The sequence below is a fragment of the Osmia lignaria genome, chromosome 11, assembly GCF_051020975.1.
Source record: "Osmia lignaria lignaria isolate PbOS001 chromosome 11, iyOsmLign1, whole genome shotgun sequence".
NCBI lineage: Eukaryota > Metazoa > Arthropoda > Insecta > Hymenoptera > Megachilidae > Osmia > Osmia lignaria.
Genome location: NC_135042.1, coordinates 8,610,843 through 8,629,431, shown reverse-complemented (window position 1 = coordinate 8,629,431; position 18,589 = coordinate 8,610,843). Strand labels below are relative to the sequence as shown.

Below are 18,589 nucleotides of genomic sequence, written 5' to 3'. Positions count from 1 at the left end.
TGCTATGAAAATATTTTTTGTTTCAAAGGTGATAATTATTAGACGAAACTCTATGTATATTTCTTAAGCAATCGTAAAGGGAAATAGAAATTTATTTATTTATTTATCATCAGATTCTTTTGAAAATGCATTCCTTTGAAAAATCGCGACCTCATCTCGCGTTTATAGAAAGTAGAGAGGATGTCAAGAATACGTGTCGAGAACGAGCAATAATTACTAGCAAAACGAACGACGATAAATATGTCCGCACGAAGTCACGCGATCATCGATAGTACACGGAATGCCCCAGCTGCCACTCATTTTCAATCTTCATCAACCGGGATACGATTTGACGCGATAATCTGGTCGTCAAACGTTTCCAAACACGCGAGTTTATAGCGGAACCGAGTCGAAGTAATTTTTGCGACTGAAACGACTCGCGAGTCAGACCTACAGTCATTTCGTCGCATAGTTCTTCATCGTCTCCTCATCACGCTCGAGTAATTTAGTTCAGTAAGACACAAAGTATTTATCGTTCAACGCCATGGTATTTATTGTCACGAACTTACTGTTAATTTTTCTACGATTAACGCGTTAACTGCCACTGTGAAAATGAAAATTCATTTTCATTTGATACCTAACATTAATTTATATAACATTATCCAAAGTAGACCTTCTCTTTATTTAATTAAACAACAATCACGGCAGTTAACGCGTTGAATAACGATAGACGAAGACTGTTGTCGAAGCAACCGTTTCGCAAGCTACTACCAGGGATAAAAGTGTCATGTCAGTCTCACGATGCGTACGATGCTTTCCGTTGTCGTTTCAACGTCGCGACGCTTTGATGGAACCGTTCCATCAATGTACTTTCAGACCGAGAACCGCAGCGAATAACGCGAAGAAGAATCCTGCTAACAACGCGGTGGCCTTCAACAGGATCAAGCCTCCGACCAGGGTTGGAATCAACGCGACGAACTTCATCTTGTAGGCCATCAACAACGCCATCATCGTACGGTCCATCTTCTGTTTCTTTCGTCGAGGATGACCTGAAGGCAATTATTTATTCTGTTTACTGGTATTTCTTCTTCGGATGATTGTAACGATTGCGTTGAGATTTAATACAATAAATGAGATTTAATGATAATGGTTGTTATTCTTTTTCTTACTCTGAGCTGAATTGTTAAATGAATTCAAAATTTATTTAGCAAGGTTTCTTATCCTTCCGATCCTGAATGCTCCCCAAATTAAATTCTACGTTACCTGGTTTCTCAAAGTCTTTCGACACGGCCAGGCCATTGTTCCTCGTTAAAGTCTTCACTACCTTCGTTTTCTCCTCTCCTCGTACGAGAACCGCACTCTGCGGAGCAATTTTGTGAACCTCCTTGATGACCTTCTTCCCTACAGGATGTTCCTTGTGGCTCGTATGCTTCTCCGCTGCCTTCGCACTTTCCAACAAGCGGACCACGCAGCTTAAGGTTAGCAGAATCGCAAGTAGATTCACTCTCGATCTCATCTTCGCTGTCCACGATCAATCACGGCTCTCAATTACATCCTCGAGGTGTTCGCGAGCTCTCCAGGTCATGAGCACCCAAAACATTCACCTTCCAGTAGGTTTCGTTTCTTTTTCCGATGATTACTAAAGGGTTGATAGATTTGACAATTCCAGCGTCATTATTTCTATCGATCTTCTTTTAATATATCACTGAAAAAGCATTAGTTTCAAAATGTGCAGTCTAAAATGTCCATGAGATATTCCAATTTCAATTTCCAGGGGTTAATGTCAATAATATCCGAGACAGCAACCCCAAACTCACGAATGGACATTATTTCTTACATAACGCAACAAAATGAAAACACCGTCTTAGAAAATGAACTTACAAGGTTTCAGCTTGGCACTGGACGAAGAAGATCCTGGTCCACCTGCACTTAAAGTGATTCTTTGATTTTTCTCGATGAAATCGATTCTGGTTCGCGACGCTATCTTCAGGATCAACTAATGTTAATAGACGTTCAATGTTAGAACGGACTGTAACAGCGAACGACCGCGAGGTAACTGGTACGTTCTTGATTCCTCGACGACGTTCCGAGGGGGGCTGACCGGGGTACGACGTCGGGCACGCTTCAGTTGCCAGCAGGATCGACAGTCCGTGAAAAATGAGCACCGCGTGACGAGCGGGCAATATATGAACGCGGTAAGCACTGTGATCCAAATTGTCGACGATATATGTGTCAAGTAACATTGTGAAACGGTACAACTCGCGTGGCCGAGGAAAGGAAGCGGATTCGAGGAACTCGCGAGGGTGGGTCCACGACATCGAGGAGGGACTTAATGACAGTGCAGAGCAACCTGTCGACAAGCAGGCTGATTTTTGAGTTACGCTAAGCTGCTAACCGGGCCGATCACGAGCTAATGCGAATTATGATCGATTCCTCGAATCTGGGCGGATGTAAAGTACCATCGCGAAGGTACCATTTATTGTAGAGAGAATTTGGATGATTTTAGATCGTAACTTTAAAATTATCGTTTAGGATTCCAACATTCAAACAATTTTAAATTTCCTTCAGATTCTTGTCAAACACAGTTTTACCATTTTGGTTTTCATTAAAGAATTTTTCATAACATTATTTTTTGGAGGTACCTATTCTACCTAGAACATTAATAAGAACTTTGAACTTGAACTTCCGCCAACTTCAAAGCCGGCGTGCCGCTTTTCTCGAGCAGTTAGCCGAACAAAAAAGAGAATAGAAAATTGGCGAAAGGGAAGGATCGTCGAACGAAACGTTGTTGGTCACATTACACGAGTCTCTCGCGTATGAAGCGAGGCAACCTAGATGTCGACGGGACAGTTTTATTCATGTGCCAGCTGAAAGAGCATTGTAAGGACAATTTCGCTGCTTCCTGCGCGTACACAGGGACACGAATAATTGCACGAGAAACGGGACAATGAACAACGAGGGGGGGAATCAAGGAAAATAGAGAGGAGGAGAGGACGAAAACCTAGCTAGACCGAATCACTATTATCATTGCGGTCCTCTTTTTGTTCTTTCTCTCGATGCTCGAATGTTGCGTGTCGTGGTGTATCATCGACACCATCGCTTTATTTATTATCTTTTTTTCAGAAAAATAACAGTTAGGATCTTGATTGTTTAATTGGCGTGGGACACGGAGTTGCTTGGAAAAGATTTTTCCAAGAAATCGTGAAAACACTGTTCCTGGCGTGAAAGGAAACAATTGATCTCTGTTAGAATTTCTCTAAGACTCGTGATATTGGCTAAGAATAGTTATTCTAGAAATCAATGAAAACTGCAACGACTCATTATCATTATCGATATCTTTCACGATTATCCGACGTTTTATTCGACGATGCCACGCGATTCCGTTTCCGTTTTCTTCTGCCACCCTCTGCGCGGTTTCCGTTCCCGTAAACAGGCCGCCGCGCTGTCTGATAATCCGGCTCAGCTGCGAACTCGTTCAACGAATTATTCGGCTGTGAAACGAACCTCGATCAACTATCGAGACCAGGCATGTTCTTTCCACAAGAACAGCGGTAGTCAACAACGATGATGAACAATACCCATAAAAATATTCAGGTGTCCGTATCGGCCCCCCTGCGTCCAGGAACACCGTCGTCCAATGATCGGAGAGAATAGAGACGGTGGTGGACGGGAATGGACGGCGAATCCTTCGTCACGCGTCAGTACCAACTTAGATGGTGGTCTCCTTCTTCTGGCTTTTCACGTTCCTCCTATATAAACTAATGGTCCGGTCTAGGACGAATGTCAGTTAACATTTCATTTGCCAGCTGGCCGGTCCCTGGTGTTTCAGCCTCTTCAAACTCGAATCTCGGACAATCTAATGATCGCCAAGTGCTTAGTTATTCATTTTAAGTGATGTATATTTAATCTTTCGTGAGATACAGTGGATATTCTCATTCTTCATCAAAAGGATTAATTTTCTTTTTGATCGTATCGTTGGTGAACGATCAGATGCTACAAGAGGATGCTGTTGCTGTTTCCGTTGCTCGTCTTGCCTCTTCTAACTGCAGCGGAAACCGTGCAACCTACGATGATGCAGGAACGATGGAAATTGCAGTTGAAGGACAAGGGAGATCCTGTGGACTGGGTCGGTGATGGGATTTCCAATGTGGTGGATAATGTTCTTCCTGTTGGACGGTTTTCTGTCGAAGGTATTTAAATCGAGTCTTCTGGATAAATAATTAGATAAAATTCGATAAAGAGTCTAGGACATCAAAAGAGGATTCAAAGAAATATATTTCATAGTTTGATGTCTATTTTATCCGTTAGCTTCTGTTTCATATAAATAACAATTAAAATTGCACATCGATCGTCGTCCGGATCGAAGAATGTCACGGTTGTGCATCGATCAAGAGATGCTAAATAACCGTGTAATTACACTGGCTCGTTAGCAACGTGTAATACATATCATAATACGTTCACGGCACGTGGATGGTCGGCATAAAAGCCATGAGCTGTTTCCACTCCAGTTAACTCTATTACCTTGTCCATTTTGTAAATCTGACTAATAAGAAGCGTTTTCTTTTTGCTTCTGATGTCTCGAATTACTCGTTGCATCTTTTGTTTCTCCACAAAAATAGAATAGAAAAATTCAATATGAAGATTTGTCATTTTTTAAATGAAAGAAATATATTTTGCAGCTCGAAGAAGAAAGAAGCATAAACTGAACAAGTACCTCATACCCCTGATCGTCGGATTTATGCTAATTAAATCTATCCTGCTACCCATCGCGTTGAAAACCCTGGCGGTTTTGAGCGGAAAAGCTGTGGTCCTCAGCCTGATGAGCCTGATTCTGGCAGCCATTGTGGGATTGAAGAAGGTGGCTCAAAGTCATTCCGGGGGTGGCTACGAGGTGGTGAATTTGCCTGCGAATAAATACAAAAGGCAGGATTTTTTCGAAATGACGGAGGATGCTATCGAATCGGAGCCTTATAAATATTACAGAGAACGACGTAAAAGGAAGTAAAAAATTCTTGTTAAAAATTGAAAGTCTATTGTATATTTCATACCCCAGTTCCTATACCTTCCAACAGAACCTTGTTTTATTTGAAGAAACTTGAACCTCGAAGTAAATTCTCATTTCCTTTGCTCTTGCAAAACACATCTCGAATTAACAGCAGCGGAATCTGCTAATTGCTTTGTTACACGAAACGACTGGCTCGAGAGTCACGAGCAAACAAGAAACGAAGCAGACCGTAGAAAGTGTTTCCACTCGATCACCCTCATTTTCTAACTCACTACTGAAAGTACTAAAACGTATTATTTTAAATGTAAAAAAATGTTTTTTTTTCTACAATACAGAGAAAATTGCGATATTTGCTAAATTAAAGGTACACTTCTTTCATTATTGCAAAAGTATTTGACACTGATCGTCGAACTGACAAAAGTGTTCCACTGCAATGATCGTAACGTTGCGTTTACATTTCCAAAAGCATGAACACGTCAAAGAAAACACGGAAGAAAGAAAGCAGCTCGGAGAAACGCTTCAGCAGTCCAGGTAAGTCAAGAAATAATAAAGATAAGCGTGGAATGGACCAGTGCTGAATAGAACGGTCTCAGTAGGTCACCGACCTAAACCCTTCTAGTTCCAATACGTTCTGATATTTTTCCAAAATAAAAAGGAAGAATTAACGTCTTCGAAGAAAACAATTTTTATCGTCAGTTTCTTTAAATATCCTACGCGTGACCGTCAATGGAAAGTCGAAATAACAGAGTCGGCGATCGAAGGAAAGTAATTCATACGCAATAGAAATTGAATCATCGTCGAAAGCAACGTGAGTAATCATTGAAAAATGTCACCGTTCGATACTTCCTATTAGCATTCTTGATCTCCGTCTCTTCTTCTTCATCCCTCTGATTCTCTCAAGTATCACGATCGGAAGTGGACGTTTCGAGCACGGGCGTAACCTAGAAAATTAATCGCGAAAATTTATTGCTTTGTAAACGGATACCGTTAACACAGAGATGACGAAGTTTCGCGCGGCTGTTAAATATTTAAAGAGCCTCGGGACCGAGACAATAGCGCGGTTCTCGCGAAATAAGGCTGTCGCCATTCCGAGCCGATCGTCGTTCCAAAAATGACCCCGATCAGAGACGCATTGTTGTACATTGTTCACGAATGACATTACCTGGGCCACTTTTGATTGCCCGTCGAATTACAATCATTCGGTAAATCTAAATTGAAAAATGAACGGTAGTCGCGCCTTTCGTATGTTATACTACTTGCTACCACTCGGTTAATCGCATTCGAACCATAGGCATTCGATCTCTGACATACTTTCTTAAATGGCTGACTCGATTAATCCCTTGAGACTTAATTTTCGGCCGACTTGATCAGATTATTTGGATTTGGTCTAACGTTTCTTTCGTTAGAACAAGTAATTAAGAAGAGTTTCAGGAAGGGTTTCGTTGCGATAATTACCAAGGCATTGAAACAAAACAAAAGGGAAACTGTTTAGATGAGTATTATATCAGAAAACCCGTCGACGATGTAATTCCTTAGCGTCAAACGACAATTGACCGTGTTTCTGGGTCAAGGTGAGCAGCTCAGGTGCACGTGGACACACCTGAATGCACCTATTCCTTCAAAGACATTTCTAAGGGACAACAGTGTTCTCAATACCAAAGGAGATTAGGTTGAATTAAATTCTAGGTCCCGTTTGAATTCCTTATGGGAGACGAGCTACTTTTGGAGGAGGAATATTTTCAATCACTAGAACAGTGCATTTATCTGTTTGTTAAAAGCACACCTGATTGAACTTGAAAATAAAAATGGTTTGATCGATGGAAGATTTTAAGAAATATACATATATACACACACTCGATAATTACTGAAGTCAATGGAATCCCATGAAAGTTATTTGCACCAGGATTCTTAGGATTTCGAGGAAGATCTTTGACTTCAATAAATCAAAGTACCATTTTAATGTTACAGGGATTGATTAAATCTGTCCCCGTTTCCGAGTTCAATGTTTCTCACGCATCAAACTGAAAATGCATCGTTGGACCATCGAAATTTCATCATTCGAAGCGTGCTACCTCCCCTACTGACCCAAATTTCGACACCTCCGTGAATGAATATCGAAGGACCGCCTAGACCAATCCGGGCCCTACCGGCAAGTCGTAGTCGAATGACGAAAGAGTCGTTCGGACGTTTGTTTAAAAAATTATCGAAGAAAGTTTGCTTCCGCGAAGAGGTGGACAACAGACGTGTACCAACGATGACGGCTGGGTGTGCGTTGGCCGTTTGTCGTCGTCACACGCGTCATCGGTTAGAGTGGGGATATTGGGGAGGGTCCCTGTTGGTGCACACCTATAAAGATAGAAGCTACGGAGGGTCAGATCACACTTTGCTCCGAAAATTTTCCGAAGGACGTGCTCATCGAACGGTAGTAGTTTCGCGGTACCAAGTGCAAGTGGATACACTTTAATAAACGAAGATGAACAAGTTGGTGATTCTGGGACTTATCGCCGCGTCTGCGATGGCTGTGCCCATGCCGGACACCGATAACGTGCAACTGAACAGGAATCTCGATTGCATGGAGCAAGAGAACGCGTTGTTCAGCTGTGTCTTCGTGAAGACCATCGGCACCCTGGACAAAGCGGCCAGGTCGAGCGACATCGAGATCCTCGATGGTGTGAAGTTTGTCCGGGAAACGCCGTGTGAGTTGAAAACCCTTCGGTGTTCATAATATTCGAGTCCTTGATTTTATTCTTCTCTTCATCTTTGGAAATTCGAGGACCAAACACGATGGCTGTGCTATTGCCTGACAAATAAATAAACGAAGCTTCAATTTCAGTGGAACGCAATGGAAAGGACCTGAAAACAGAGGTCGACATCATGAACGAGCTACCTAGAGACACGTCCGACAGGGCCATCAAGTTGGCTAGTATGCTGTACGAATCGGCAATGTCCTTCTTGAAGTCTCACAGCCTGAAGCTGAGCATGCCCGAAGAGGGATCAATTTCTCGGGCTCTCAACGAAGGTAACTTTCTATCTTCAGCTATGATAGAAGCCTCGCCTATTACGCAATCCTTCCCACCCTTGTCGCGATGATGTCCCGACGCGTCACCGGTATGAACGAATAATCTGTTCACCAAGCCTTTCACCTTCATGATATCTATACTCACCGCAACAACCTGTTCCGGATAAACTCGTTCCTCGTTCAACACCGATTCGCTTTCTTTCTGAAATTGTACCTCTACTTCGGGAAGACACTCGTTCATCTTCTGCTTTATGCTCATTCATTAGCGGTATTTAAGATTCGGCCTCTAACAGAGACGCATATATGCTTTCGGATAGTTGCTTTTATGTATGCATATTTGCTAAGAATTTATCGCCTTGATAGATTTAGATTTCGGACTTTTTACTCGGTTCCTAGTTTCCGAATTCTCTGAGCTACCGAGGGAATTCATTTCGGATATAGAATTTATACAGTGTTGTCCCAAATTCCAGGTTTTATTAGGCTCCTCGATTTCGAGATGTAAAAGCCGAGCTCCCATAAATTCTAATTCCAAGTATCTGAAAGTGTTGACTATTTTAATTTTGTGACAAGCATTTCAAATAATTTGTATAATTTTTAGGCCGTGCCAAGATCAAGAAAATGGCCCTGCCTCTGATCGCAGCAGCAGCTATAAAGTTATTCGCCCTTGTACCCTTGGTCCTTGGAAGTTTAGGTCTACTAGTCTTGAAGGCCTTGTTCGTCGGCAAAATCGCTCTCCTTTTGGCCGGTGTTCTCGCCTTCCAGAGGTTGTTCGGTAGCGGCAGCAGTTCCGGAGTCGGCAACTTCTTCAGCAAGAATACTCAACCAACCGCATGGTTGGACAATGGCAACCAAGGTTGGTCAGCTGGTGCAGCAACCAATGTTCAACCTCAAGGATACTACCAGAGGAGTTTCGACGTTCAGAATCGAAAAGTAGATGCCCATTCGATGGCGTACTCTGCCCAGGCACCCATCGCCACCAACGAGGCCAATTAATGCCACTCTGTTTTTCCCTGATGAACGAAAAAGAATGAATGTATCATTCGAGTCTGGTGCATTTCGTGATGATCGCCAGTCTCCCTCTCGACTGTTAGATTAATATTTATTGCTAATCGATCACGTAAATTATTCGATGATTTTGTGGATTAATAAATTATTTATGTCCAAAACGAACCTTTTGACACAATCATTGCAAACATATCACACTTAATATTATTATTTCGTCAAATTCATGATCTAATTAGTAAATCTGTGCATTGCAATTAAGATAAGATTGAAAGTAAAGATTGCTTCTTCTAACTTTCAATTATTATTATAAATTATAGAGCGATAGTAATTATCCATTTTCTATTGGAGATGAGTTTAGTCCTACGTTTCGATCGACAGCGAGTCGAAAGCACGATTTCTACTTCGCTGAGATTATTTATGCGCGTTCGGGCTGGCCGAGGCGTGAAGGTGCATAGAAAACGCTCGGTAAATACGTGATTAGTTTGAAGGAACGTAAAATATCGACATGTTTTATCGCGGCGCGGATCGACGACAATCGGTCTGGCTCATATGCGATTCCGTTCGGATGCGGACATACCTACGCTTCGTTTGCACTCCCACCGCCATTGTACCCTCTTTTCTCGCGTTCTCCTTCCCTTTCTTTTCCTTCCACCTTATTCGTGCGTCTTTGTCCTGCTCGTCGCGCGTTCCGTTTCTCTTGTTTCCGACCCACAACATTCGGGACACGCCGGTTTTGCATGCCGTTCCGTGTCACACGAACGGACACGGAAATCTAATTTTCACCAGAAACTTATTAACAAAACCGTCCTCTGAATATGATGTACACGAGAAACTTGGAAACTCGTCTCATTGTCCAGGACCGTTTCAAAAGCCTTCAATTTGCCTTTCAAACTCATCTTTGTCGTCGTACAAGCTATATATTATATTATTTTTGACAGTTTAATTGTCATGGCGATCGTCTGAAAATTCCGAGTGGTATTCGTAGAAAATATTTCGCAAGGGAGCAAATGATAACTTAAACTAAAGAATGAAGCAGTTGCAATCCCAGTGAACGGGTTAATAAACGAATCATAAAGAACGTTGATTAATTCTCACCCCCTGTGCATTCTCAAACTAGCCGTAGAAAATCTAAGAAATAGCAAATGAGGATCGTTCGAAAGTGATCTCGTGTAAAAGGAAAATTAGTTTCTATTAGGCAGACGGCACGTCACGAGACGGGGCTGTGGTGTGCAGCGATCGGCAAGAGACGAAATTAAAATTCTTGACACCACGATGCTTGCACGTCGCTTGCCAAATGGTTCAAACTGGCCCCACCATCGATCACCATTCGACGTATAAAAGAAAAATTGCCCCGGGGCGAACAGTCAAAATCTTTGTTTCTGCCTCGCGATATCGATTGAACACCATCACGATGAACGCGAAGTTGCTGATCGCATTAACGTTGAATCTGCTGGCGTTCGTCGTCGCAGAGGACGCCACAGCCCTGGAACAAATGGAGAACAAACTGTCCAGAGCGATGGATAATCTGAATCGAATGGACACCATTAAGATCTATGGGGACATGATTACCCTGGAGAAGATGCACGTCGATGAGGAAGTTGAAACTGCCAGATCCAGCCAGGATCCTCTAGTGAGCAGAATCGAACAGTTTTTCAGGAGCAGAAGAATTCAACTGCATTTACCTAACGATGGCACTTCGGCTGACATGTTTGGCCGTGCCCTAGGACAGAAAGACATGGGGGTTGAACTCAGAGGACTGACCAAGGGAGCTTCCGAAGGTGAGATTATTTCTGGAGAAAATGAAATCTTTGTTATTTAGAATTTCCTTTCCCTTTCTTCTCTATTCAGTTTATAATAATAGCTACAGGTGATGCCAATGATAATTGACGTGTTAATCTTTTTAGAATGAGATTTATGGAGATGCTTATTACGTAATATTTGAATAGAATTCTTGAATTTGATTAGAGTTTCATTAAGAAAATTTAAGATTAAAGATAGAAGTACTTCAATTATTACTTTTGTTATAATGTATGATAGATACGAAGCTTTCTATCTTTTTATCTATGATTTGTCTTTATGGTTTCCATTGTTTCAACATTGAAACAGAAAGGGAAAACTGGTACATTATTCTAAATACATAGATAAATTAAAAGAGAAAGGGATCTTTTAAAATCATTAAAATTCCACTGTGTAACATTAAAACAATAGGAAGAAGAACACAGACAAAATCCCTTTCTCTTCCAATAGAATCTACTGAAAGAAAAAATAGCAATATATTTAAAAGAAAAGCTCGAAGGAACTTTCTACGCTGAAACATTTCTCCCGTCGCTTTTCACCTGAAACCTACAAAAGAGCAACATTCTATCCGTTCTTCAAAGAACGAATTCCACAAGATCGTTTATCTCGCGAACAAGAGAAGACGTCTTGATCTTCGACGCCGGATCGGTTTGAATAGATCGGTCGACGGGCGCGAACTTATAGTACCTCGCCTTTCTAAAGTCCCTCCAATACCACGAAAGTAAGCCACGAGCTCGAGAAACGATTGGCCAAAATGTAGGACTTCCGGTGACGGGGTTTTCGATTGGCTTCGCCAACGATCTGGCACCTCGTTCCTCTTTTCCTTGCCCTCTTTTCCTTCAACTTCCGCCAGATTTTTTCTCGTTCTACCCGAATCGAGATGAGCGACGAAGAAGACGTGGTAGAGCGATGTGGAAGAGAGGCGAGACGGAAAGGTAGCGGAGCCGAGCGTAGAAAGCCGAGAAGACGCGTCCCACTTGCGACGCATCCGCGAAAACACCGATCGTCGTGGTAGGGATCGGGACAAAGTGGGCCGTCGTTGGGATTCCGGGTTTCTGGGACGGTTGCACGACCACCGAGGACCTTGAACGAGAGTGCCACATGTCGAAGAAAGTAGATACTCACCGATAAGTGGTCATTAGAGGCTCCTAGAAACCCCCTCCAAGCATCGGAGCCAATCATTCTGACGAATTTCACTCGATCCATTGAAAGATCCGCCGAAAATGGACACAAAATTACTTATCATAATTACAATCATAATCAATCACCATCGAACTGATCAGAATTTTTCATTCGACACTATTTCTCTTTCATTGCAGCGCGAACTAAATTGAAGAAAATCATGCTGCCGCTCCTGTTGGCCCTGAAACTGAAGGCCATGATCGTTCTGCCCATCGTCATCACTCTGATCGGTTTAATAGGAATCAAGGGTCTCGGCGCAGGGCTCCTGTCCCTTCTTCTCTCTGGAGCGGTGGCTTTGAAAGCTCTGTTGACATCACCGCCCCCGTATCCAGCCAGAGTCACTTACGGGGTTGCCAAGCCCGACATTCATCACGAACACTGGCACAGATCGCAGGAGGAAGTGAATCAACCCTACAGGGGTTGGGCACCGGAATTCGCTCCCGAACAATATCCCTTCCAAGACATCCCTTAATCCTCTGATCAAACATACCTTCGTCACCATTCGCCACCTCATCCCCTCATTTTATTTATTGTCATCTTTTTTACGCTCGAGCTATTGAATAAAGACATCGCCTTTCCTTTTCCTACGATCTCGATTTTTTTTTTTCATTTGAACCTTCCAATCGTAAGTATTCAATTGGCAAAAAAGGATTGCCTCATTTTTACCGAAGTAAAATTTTAGATTTGTATTTGAATTTCTGCGCTGAAATCAATCGTTCGTCGATCGAACACTTTCTTTTCCGTGGATCGTTCCTGGCAGATTCGGTGTCGAAAATAATGAAATAAATAATTCGAAGTCTATAATCACGGGTAGGTAAGCAGGTTAGCCGGAGGAGAAGGCAAACGACCTAAATAAAAGGCGATGCCGAAGAGAATGCACGTCCGCTCAGGTAGGGAGAGAACAGGTGGGAGAGTAGGAAGAGGAAGGAATCGGGGTCACTGTGACGAGAAAGGTGGGTGAACTGGTCTCGCAGCCGATTGGCCGATCATCTTTCCCACCCAATGGATCTTCAGGATCAAGGTTAGTGGGTCACTGCCTCCACGTGGACTCCCACCTGTTTCCTACCCCTTCTCGAAGCTGCGAGACGTCGAGCAACGGTATCGGTTGTGATTCAATCATGGAGAGGGCAGAGTCCTCGGGTATATACGAGACGATCGAGAGGACAGCACCGACAAGAGTCGCATGGAACTCGAGCTGAAGAACGCTTGATGAGATCAGACCGTACTTGAGGATCTCTCGAGTAAGATGATTTGATCGAGATTAGGCATTTCTTTTCAGATATTTCAAAACGAATCAGGAACTTTGAAAGGATTCTAAGTAGATTCGGAGCTTCATTTTTTGACACAGGGTAGATTTATTAAATATTTTGTATTTTTCTTTGGGATACTGTTTAGTGTTCTTCAAATAGATCTTTATTCTATTTTTATCTCTTTAGACGTCGTTTCTTTCTAAATCGAAGTGCACTTGAGTCAGTAAAAAGATTGCAATGTACTGACACGAGTGTTCTAAGGTTTTCAAATTTTCACAAGCTCCTTTACGATGATTTAACAAAAGCTTTCGACAAGAAGATGATTTATACTACTTAGGGGTTCTTGCAACATTCTGGAGCGCTCCGGATTGACCCTGCAAAAGGAAATGCGAAAGTATGAACGCGCAGGATGCATTTTGAGCGCATAACGGATGCTCGTTCTCGAATTAACGAGGTCTACGCAGCCACTCGGCCAGCAATCGGGATCGGTTGTTGTCGAAGCACTCTGGTTTTTTTTTTTCGCGTTTCACCGGACCCACGCATCGATAACGCGAACACATTTGCACGGAACTGTTCTTAAATGCGTTTATAAACACCTGGATACGCGGCATCTGTAACAGCTACAAAGTCGTGCTGCTGATTAAATTTGCAAAATGAATTTCTCTTAACGCAAGCTGTCAAAATGTAAATATTCGATGACAATGAACTGTTTCATGAGATTCATGGTACTAGAAGGACTAAAATTTCTTATAGAAGAAAATTAATGACTATTATGAGATTTTTCTTTGAGGAGAAAGGTTTTCTTTGAGAATCATCGAGTAATGTTCAAGAAACTCTCGCGTCAACTTTCTCGAAGATTTGTCTAAATTTTCGAGAGAAAATAGGCTAAATACCTTCAATTACGTTCACCGTTTCGAATGTGTAATACCATTGACGAATCAGAAGAAAAATCGCGAGTCGAGGTGTAAAAAAGCGAACAACTTGGAACACGAACTGACCCAATTGCCAGACAGACAGGGATAGTCTTGTAAAATCAAACTCAATCATTGAATGGATGACTAAGACGTGTTTACTTATTTTTCTTGCTTTTAACCCAGATTGATTTGCAGCCGACGAATTTATTGAAGAAACGTCAACATAGAATTAACACGCCTCTGCAAGTGTTGCTGCATGTACGCGACGCTTTCGATTTCCCATAGAGAACCATGATTTACTCTTTTATTGCCGCAATAAGATTAGAAGTAGCCTGCGAAAATGAATGAAAAGAGTAGCATTCAAGTTTCCCATTTGCATTTTTCTGTAGCTTTGAAATTTTGGATAATTCGTGGGGGTGTTCTGGTTGAAGGTCTTCTTATGGTTTATGCCCATCGAGTTGCGTATCAAATATACCAGAAGGATAGTAACAGTATACGAGGCACAGTTATGAGGAACGTGAGGAGCGCCCATTCACGTTTCACTTGCGGTACAATTGGTGCGCAATCGATCGTCTCGATGGCGATTGGAAAGGCGGTCCTGAATAGATCGATGAAAACCGAGTCTATCGTTTCTGCAAACCGTAACCAGACTAATACCATACTTTCTATCATTTTCAATAATAAAAACGAGCGATCTCCTCGTGGATAGAACAAAGAGGATCCCCTTCCAGTATCTATTCTACGAAACTCGAAATTTAATTGAAATGATTCGCGAGGAAAAAGTTTTAATTCGATGACGATTCAGCGCGTGGAATCGTGGAATTCGAACGAGTGGCCGATTCTGTGCCGGATCGTTTCGCGAAACAGGAACACCCGGCTGGAGATCGCTCGATTATTAACGAAAGGAAGGCGTTACGGTAAAAGGTAGTAACAAGTAGCGAAATAGATGCTCGTAGAAGAAGGCTAACCGGCTCTTTTCCGACCAAACTCGACGGCCGAGCATGCGAGCGCATCGTTTTGACCGCGTGAAATACCGCCTTGCCTTAAGCGACGTTCACGCTGCGCGTTTATTGCACTCGAAACTATACATGCTCCTTTGACGCGAGTATTAAATGTAATTTCAAAGGAATGCGCAGTCTAGAATTCCTGTAATGCGAGTGCGTTAATGTGCGCGCGGATTCGTGGACAAAAATGAGGTAACAAGGAGATCTAAATACCTAGATCGTTTCATTGAACAAAATGATAAGTTGATATTTCAATTTGAATCGACGCGGCGCGAAGGAAGTCGAATTAGAGAGTCGATAGAAGAAGGCCATCGATTTGCGCGAACACACGAAATACTTTCTCGAGCGTGGCAAAGTGGATCAGATATGCATCATGCGATGCAACTGTTAACGCTGATAAAATTCATTAAACGATTGATCAGGCGATAAAGCAAGTTACTCGCGCGATTTCCAAAGCGTTAGACGCGGCTCGCGAGAGGCGTCCGTGAAAATTGCTTGCGCACTTTCTCGCCGTCAGATCCGTCTGAAGCGTCGTCGTTCGAGCGTGGAGCGCGAAAATCCGATCTCCCGACTGCGAACTGGGCTAATTCAAAGTAGGCCTCCGTCTCGTTTCGCTCAGTCGAGGGAAATAATACGTCCTTCTCCTCCTTGTTTAAACGATTTTCTGAAACGTCCGTGAACAATTTCCTCGGCCGGATGTTCAGGTTCGATTTTGTCCGATCGACGGTCACCGACCTCCTCGATTTCGTCGTCGAGATGGAAAGTGGTTCCGGCTGGGTCGACTATCGGTCGCTATCGAAACGATTGACAACCCCTCATCGAACTGTGATTATTTCAGTATACTTCATATATCTCATGAAATCCCGTCAAACTTCTTACATTTGAAAATCAGTTATTTGATACGCAACAGCGTAATAATTATCTTCTTAGCTATTTCATGAGATAGTTGATCAGTTAACGATAACATTCATCTTTCAACAGAGCAGAAAAATTTTGGCTATTTAAATGTTTGTGGAGCAAACGGAATGAATATGGAAGAAAGTCGCGTAGAAGCGAATTGAGTGGACCTGTGCGTCTGATACCACCCACCTTTGAGCTGGCTTCGCTCTCATTAGGACGTCTCTCCGGATATCCTTTTTTCCCCGCAAATTCGACAGAGATTCGAATTCTCCGCTCTATTTGACGCTCCCTCTCGCCTGGTGCGAGCCAGTGGCGGTGGAGGCGGTGGCGGCCGGGCCGCGAAAGGACCCCTCGCCTCCTCTTGCTAGGCCGCGAAAGAAGAGAGCACGTCGACGGCGTGTTGCTCTCGAACTACGGAGAATGTATGGAACGGCCGAAAGGCAAAAAGGAAAAAGGACTACCCGATGACTCGCTCTATATATACTGCAACTATCCGAGGGTATGTCCAGTGCACGGTACGCGTCTCGTCCGTCAGCTTCAACGAGGTCCAATCGTCTTCGCGAGCAACTTTGTTCCGCGTTGTGCCGTAGCTGCCGGACGTCCAGCAGGATCAAGACCAGCTCTTCGCGTCCGGATCCAATAGGCTCGCATATAACATCACGATGAAGGGATTCGCGGTACTCGCTCAATTATTCCATCAACAGGCTCTGGTGCTTCCACTTTTGCTGATCGTCGGATGCGTCACCGGCGAGATCGAGAGACGTACCTCGAAACAGATGGTCGAGGAGTCGCCGGAAAGTTTGGCCTCCACTTTGAGCAAAGACTGCGGCAAGTCCTACAGTGCCACTTGCCTCAAGTTAGACGTGGTATCCTTCCTGGACAGGTTGTCCGAGCAAGAGGACATCAGCATTTTACCTGGGGTGTCCGTGATCAAGGAAAATGACACGGCCAACGTGCCAGCGTCCGAGGTGGTCGCCAATTTGGCCCGAGATTTCCCCAACGACGTGGAAAAGAGGCTGGACGCTTATTTGGTTCATAAAGTCGGCAGTTATCTGAACAGTCACTCGATATCCATTAAACTGTTCGACCCGAGGACCTTCGAGGCTGCTAGGAACTTCAACGAGGAGACGCTGGCTCAACTCGGTTTGGGTGGAGGACAAAGCGTCGGAACTGGTAAGAGAAATAGTCTAATCAAGCGATTAACTATCCATTCGAAAAATTACTATGCGTTTCACTATAATTGATCGTTCCACAGGACGGAAGAAGGATAAGGGTGGCAACGGTGGACTGATGGCTGGATTGTTGATGATGAAGGGCACCCTAGGTGCTGTAGGATTTGGTGCTCTTGCTCTGCTAGCCGGGAAAGCCTTGATGACCGGTCTGATGGCTCTTATGTTGTCAGCTATCGTTGGATTAAAGAGTTTGACAAGCGGCGGCGAGAAGAAGACCACCTACGAGATCGTCAGCAAACCAGTGTACTCGAGCTCTCACACGCACAGCTCCGAAGAACATCACGGTCACGGTTACGGCCATTCGGGATACGGTAGATCCTTGGATTCCATTCACGATTCCGTTCACCAAGCTGTATTGAAGTACGGAAACGCGAGGGACCGCCGATCGCTTCGGCAAAATTAATTCATCGAGAGGCACCAGCTGCTCACCGCTGGTACCAGCAGACATCTAGTAGCACGTCTCTACCTCACCGAATTACACCTTGTTTCCGATTTCCTTTTCCTTCACACTTCACGATTCCTTCTTTGATCTTTATCTACCTCCTCTCTTCAACATCCTCTCTCTCTCTCTCTCCTACTGTAATTTCGTTTCGCTTTCTTATTACTCGTGCTGTTGGTCTGTCACTTCTGTCGTCTTACCTGGTCTCATTTCATCCTCCCCCCTTTGATCACCGTTATAGTTATGCTCATAGATTCGTAGGTATTTATTATTGCCAAGCATAATCCTCTCTTCCCTCTCCCAGTTACGACTTCCAGCTGATCGTCGTTGCACAAGGATCATCCTTGAATCATGTACATGATTTCTATTGTTATTTATATGTATTTAATTGCATTGTAAAGTTTTAATAAACTATGTTTTTAAAAAACTTCGGTACAACCTATTCGTCCCATCGAGTACTTGAGCTTTGCATGTTTCAATTTTAGCAGCTTCAAATAGCGTTCTATGCGTTTCATAGGTCTTGGTCAATATTGACCCGCCTCCACCGTTTGAGGGTTAACAATTTAACGATCATTAGCTTCGTGAAATCTACGACCTTTATAATTTTATATCTCCATTCAAATTTAAACAGAGTCGATCGATAGAATCGTATTTGAAAAAATAATGATAAGGTGGTAAAAATGTTAATTCTAGCTTGATTTTGAAAGAACCTTCTTTCTATGATTCCATTTTCTTATTCACACGTGAATGCAGTTGCAGAAAAGAAAATAGCAGACTCGGTCTATTGAAGCAAGGTGAAGGCTACTCTTCGCCTCGGTATGGTGAAGAAAATTATATATGTCAGACAGTAATTGCAAAATGAA

The 18,589-nt window shown here is 43.2% G+C and overlaps 5 protein-coding genes across 5 annotated transcripts; 4 read left to right on the top strand and 1 right to left on the bottom strand.

Annotated features, from left to right (window-relative positions):
• Window positions 1-163: 163 nt before the first annotated feature.
• Window positions 164-2,355, bottom strand: LOC117603917 (uncharacterized). Its single transcript, XM_034323513.2, has 3 exons — window positions 1,861-2,355; window positions 1,243-1,684; window positions 164-1,028 (listed from the first exon to the last, which is right to left on the bottom strand). Exons 2-3 carry the CDS (start codon window positions 1,493-1,495, stop codon window positions 841-843), a joined length of 441 nt encoding a protein of 146 aa, XP_034179404.2. The 5' UTR covers window positions 1,496-1,684; window positions 1,861-2,355; the 3' UTR covers window positions 164-840.
• A 1,153-nt stretch (window positions 2,356-3,508) lies between these two features.
• On the top strand, window positions 3,509-5,014 carry Osi13 (Protein). The gene is made up of 2 exons (XM_034323431.2): window positions 3,509-4,172; window positions 4,653-5,014. The coding sequence occupies exons 1-2, from the start codon at window positions 3,983-3,985 to the stop codon at window positions 4,982-4,984; spliced, it is 522 nt and encodes a 173-aa protein (XP_034179322.1). The 5' UTR covers window positions 3,509-3,982; the 3' UTR covers window positions 4,985-5,014.
• A 2,339-nt stretch (window positions 5,015-7,353) lies between these two features.
• On the top strand, window positions 7,354-9,137 carry Osi14 (DUF1676 domain-containing protein Osi14). The gene is made up of 3 exons (XM_034323430.2): window positions 7,354-7,680; window positions 7,818-8,003; window positions 8,602-9,137. Exons 1-3 carry the CDS (start codon window positions 7,458-7,460, stop codon window positions 8,994-8,996), a joined length of 804 nt encoding a protein of 267 aa, XP_034179321.2. The 5' UTR covers window positions 7,354-7,457; the 3' UTR covers window positions 8,997-9,137.
• A 977-nt stretch (window positions 9,138-10,114) lies between these two features.
• Window positions 10,115-12,501, top strand: Osi15 (DUF1676 domain-containing protein Osi15). The gene is made up of 2 exons (XM_034323352.2): window positions 10,115-10,786; window positions 12,125-12,501. The coding sequence occupies exons 1-2, from the start codon at window positions 10,303-10,305 to the stop codon at window positions 12,457-12,459; spliced, it is 819 nt and encodes a 272-aa protein (XP_034179243.2). The 5' UTR covers window positions 10,115-10,302; the 3' UTR covers window positions 12,460-12,501.
• Window positions 12,502-15,975: 3,474 nt separating this feature from the next.
• Osi16 (DUF1676 domain-containing protein Osi16) lies at window positions 15,976-18,589 on the top strand. The gene is made up of 2 exons (XM_034323433.2): window positions 15,976-17,228; window positions 17,311-18,589. Exons 1-2 carry the CDS (start codon window positions 16,718-16,720, stop codon window positions 17,688-17,690), a joined length of 891 nt encoding a protein of 296 aa, XP_034179324.2. The 5' UTR covers window positions 15,976-16,717; the 3' UTR covers window positions 17,691-18,589.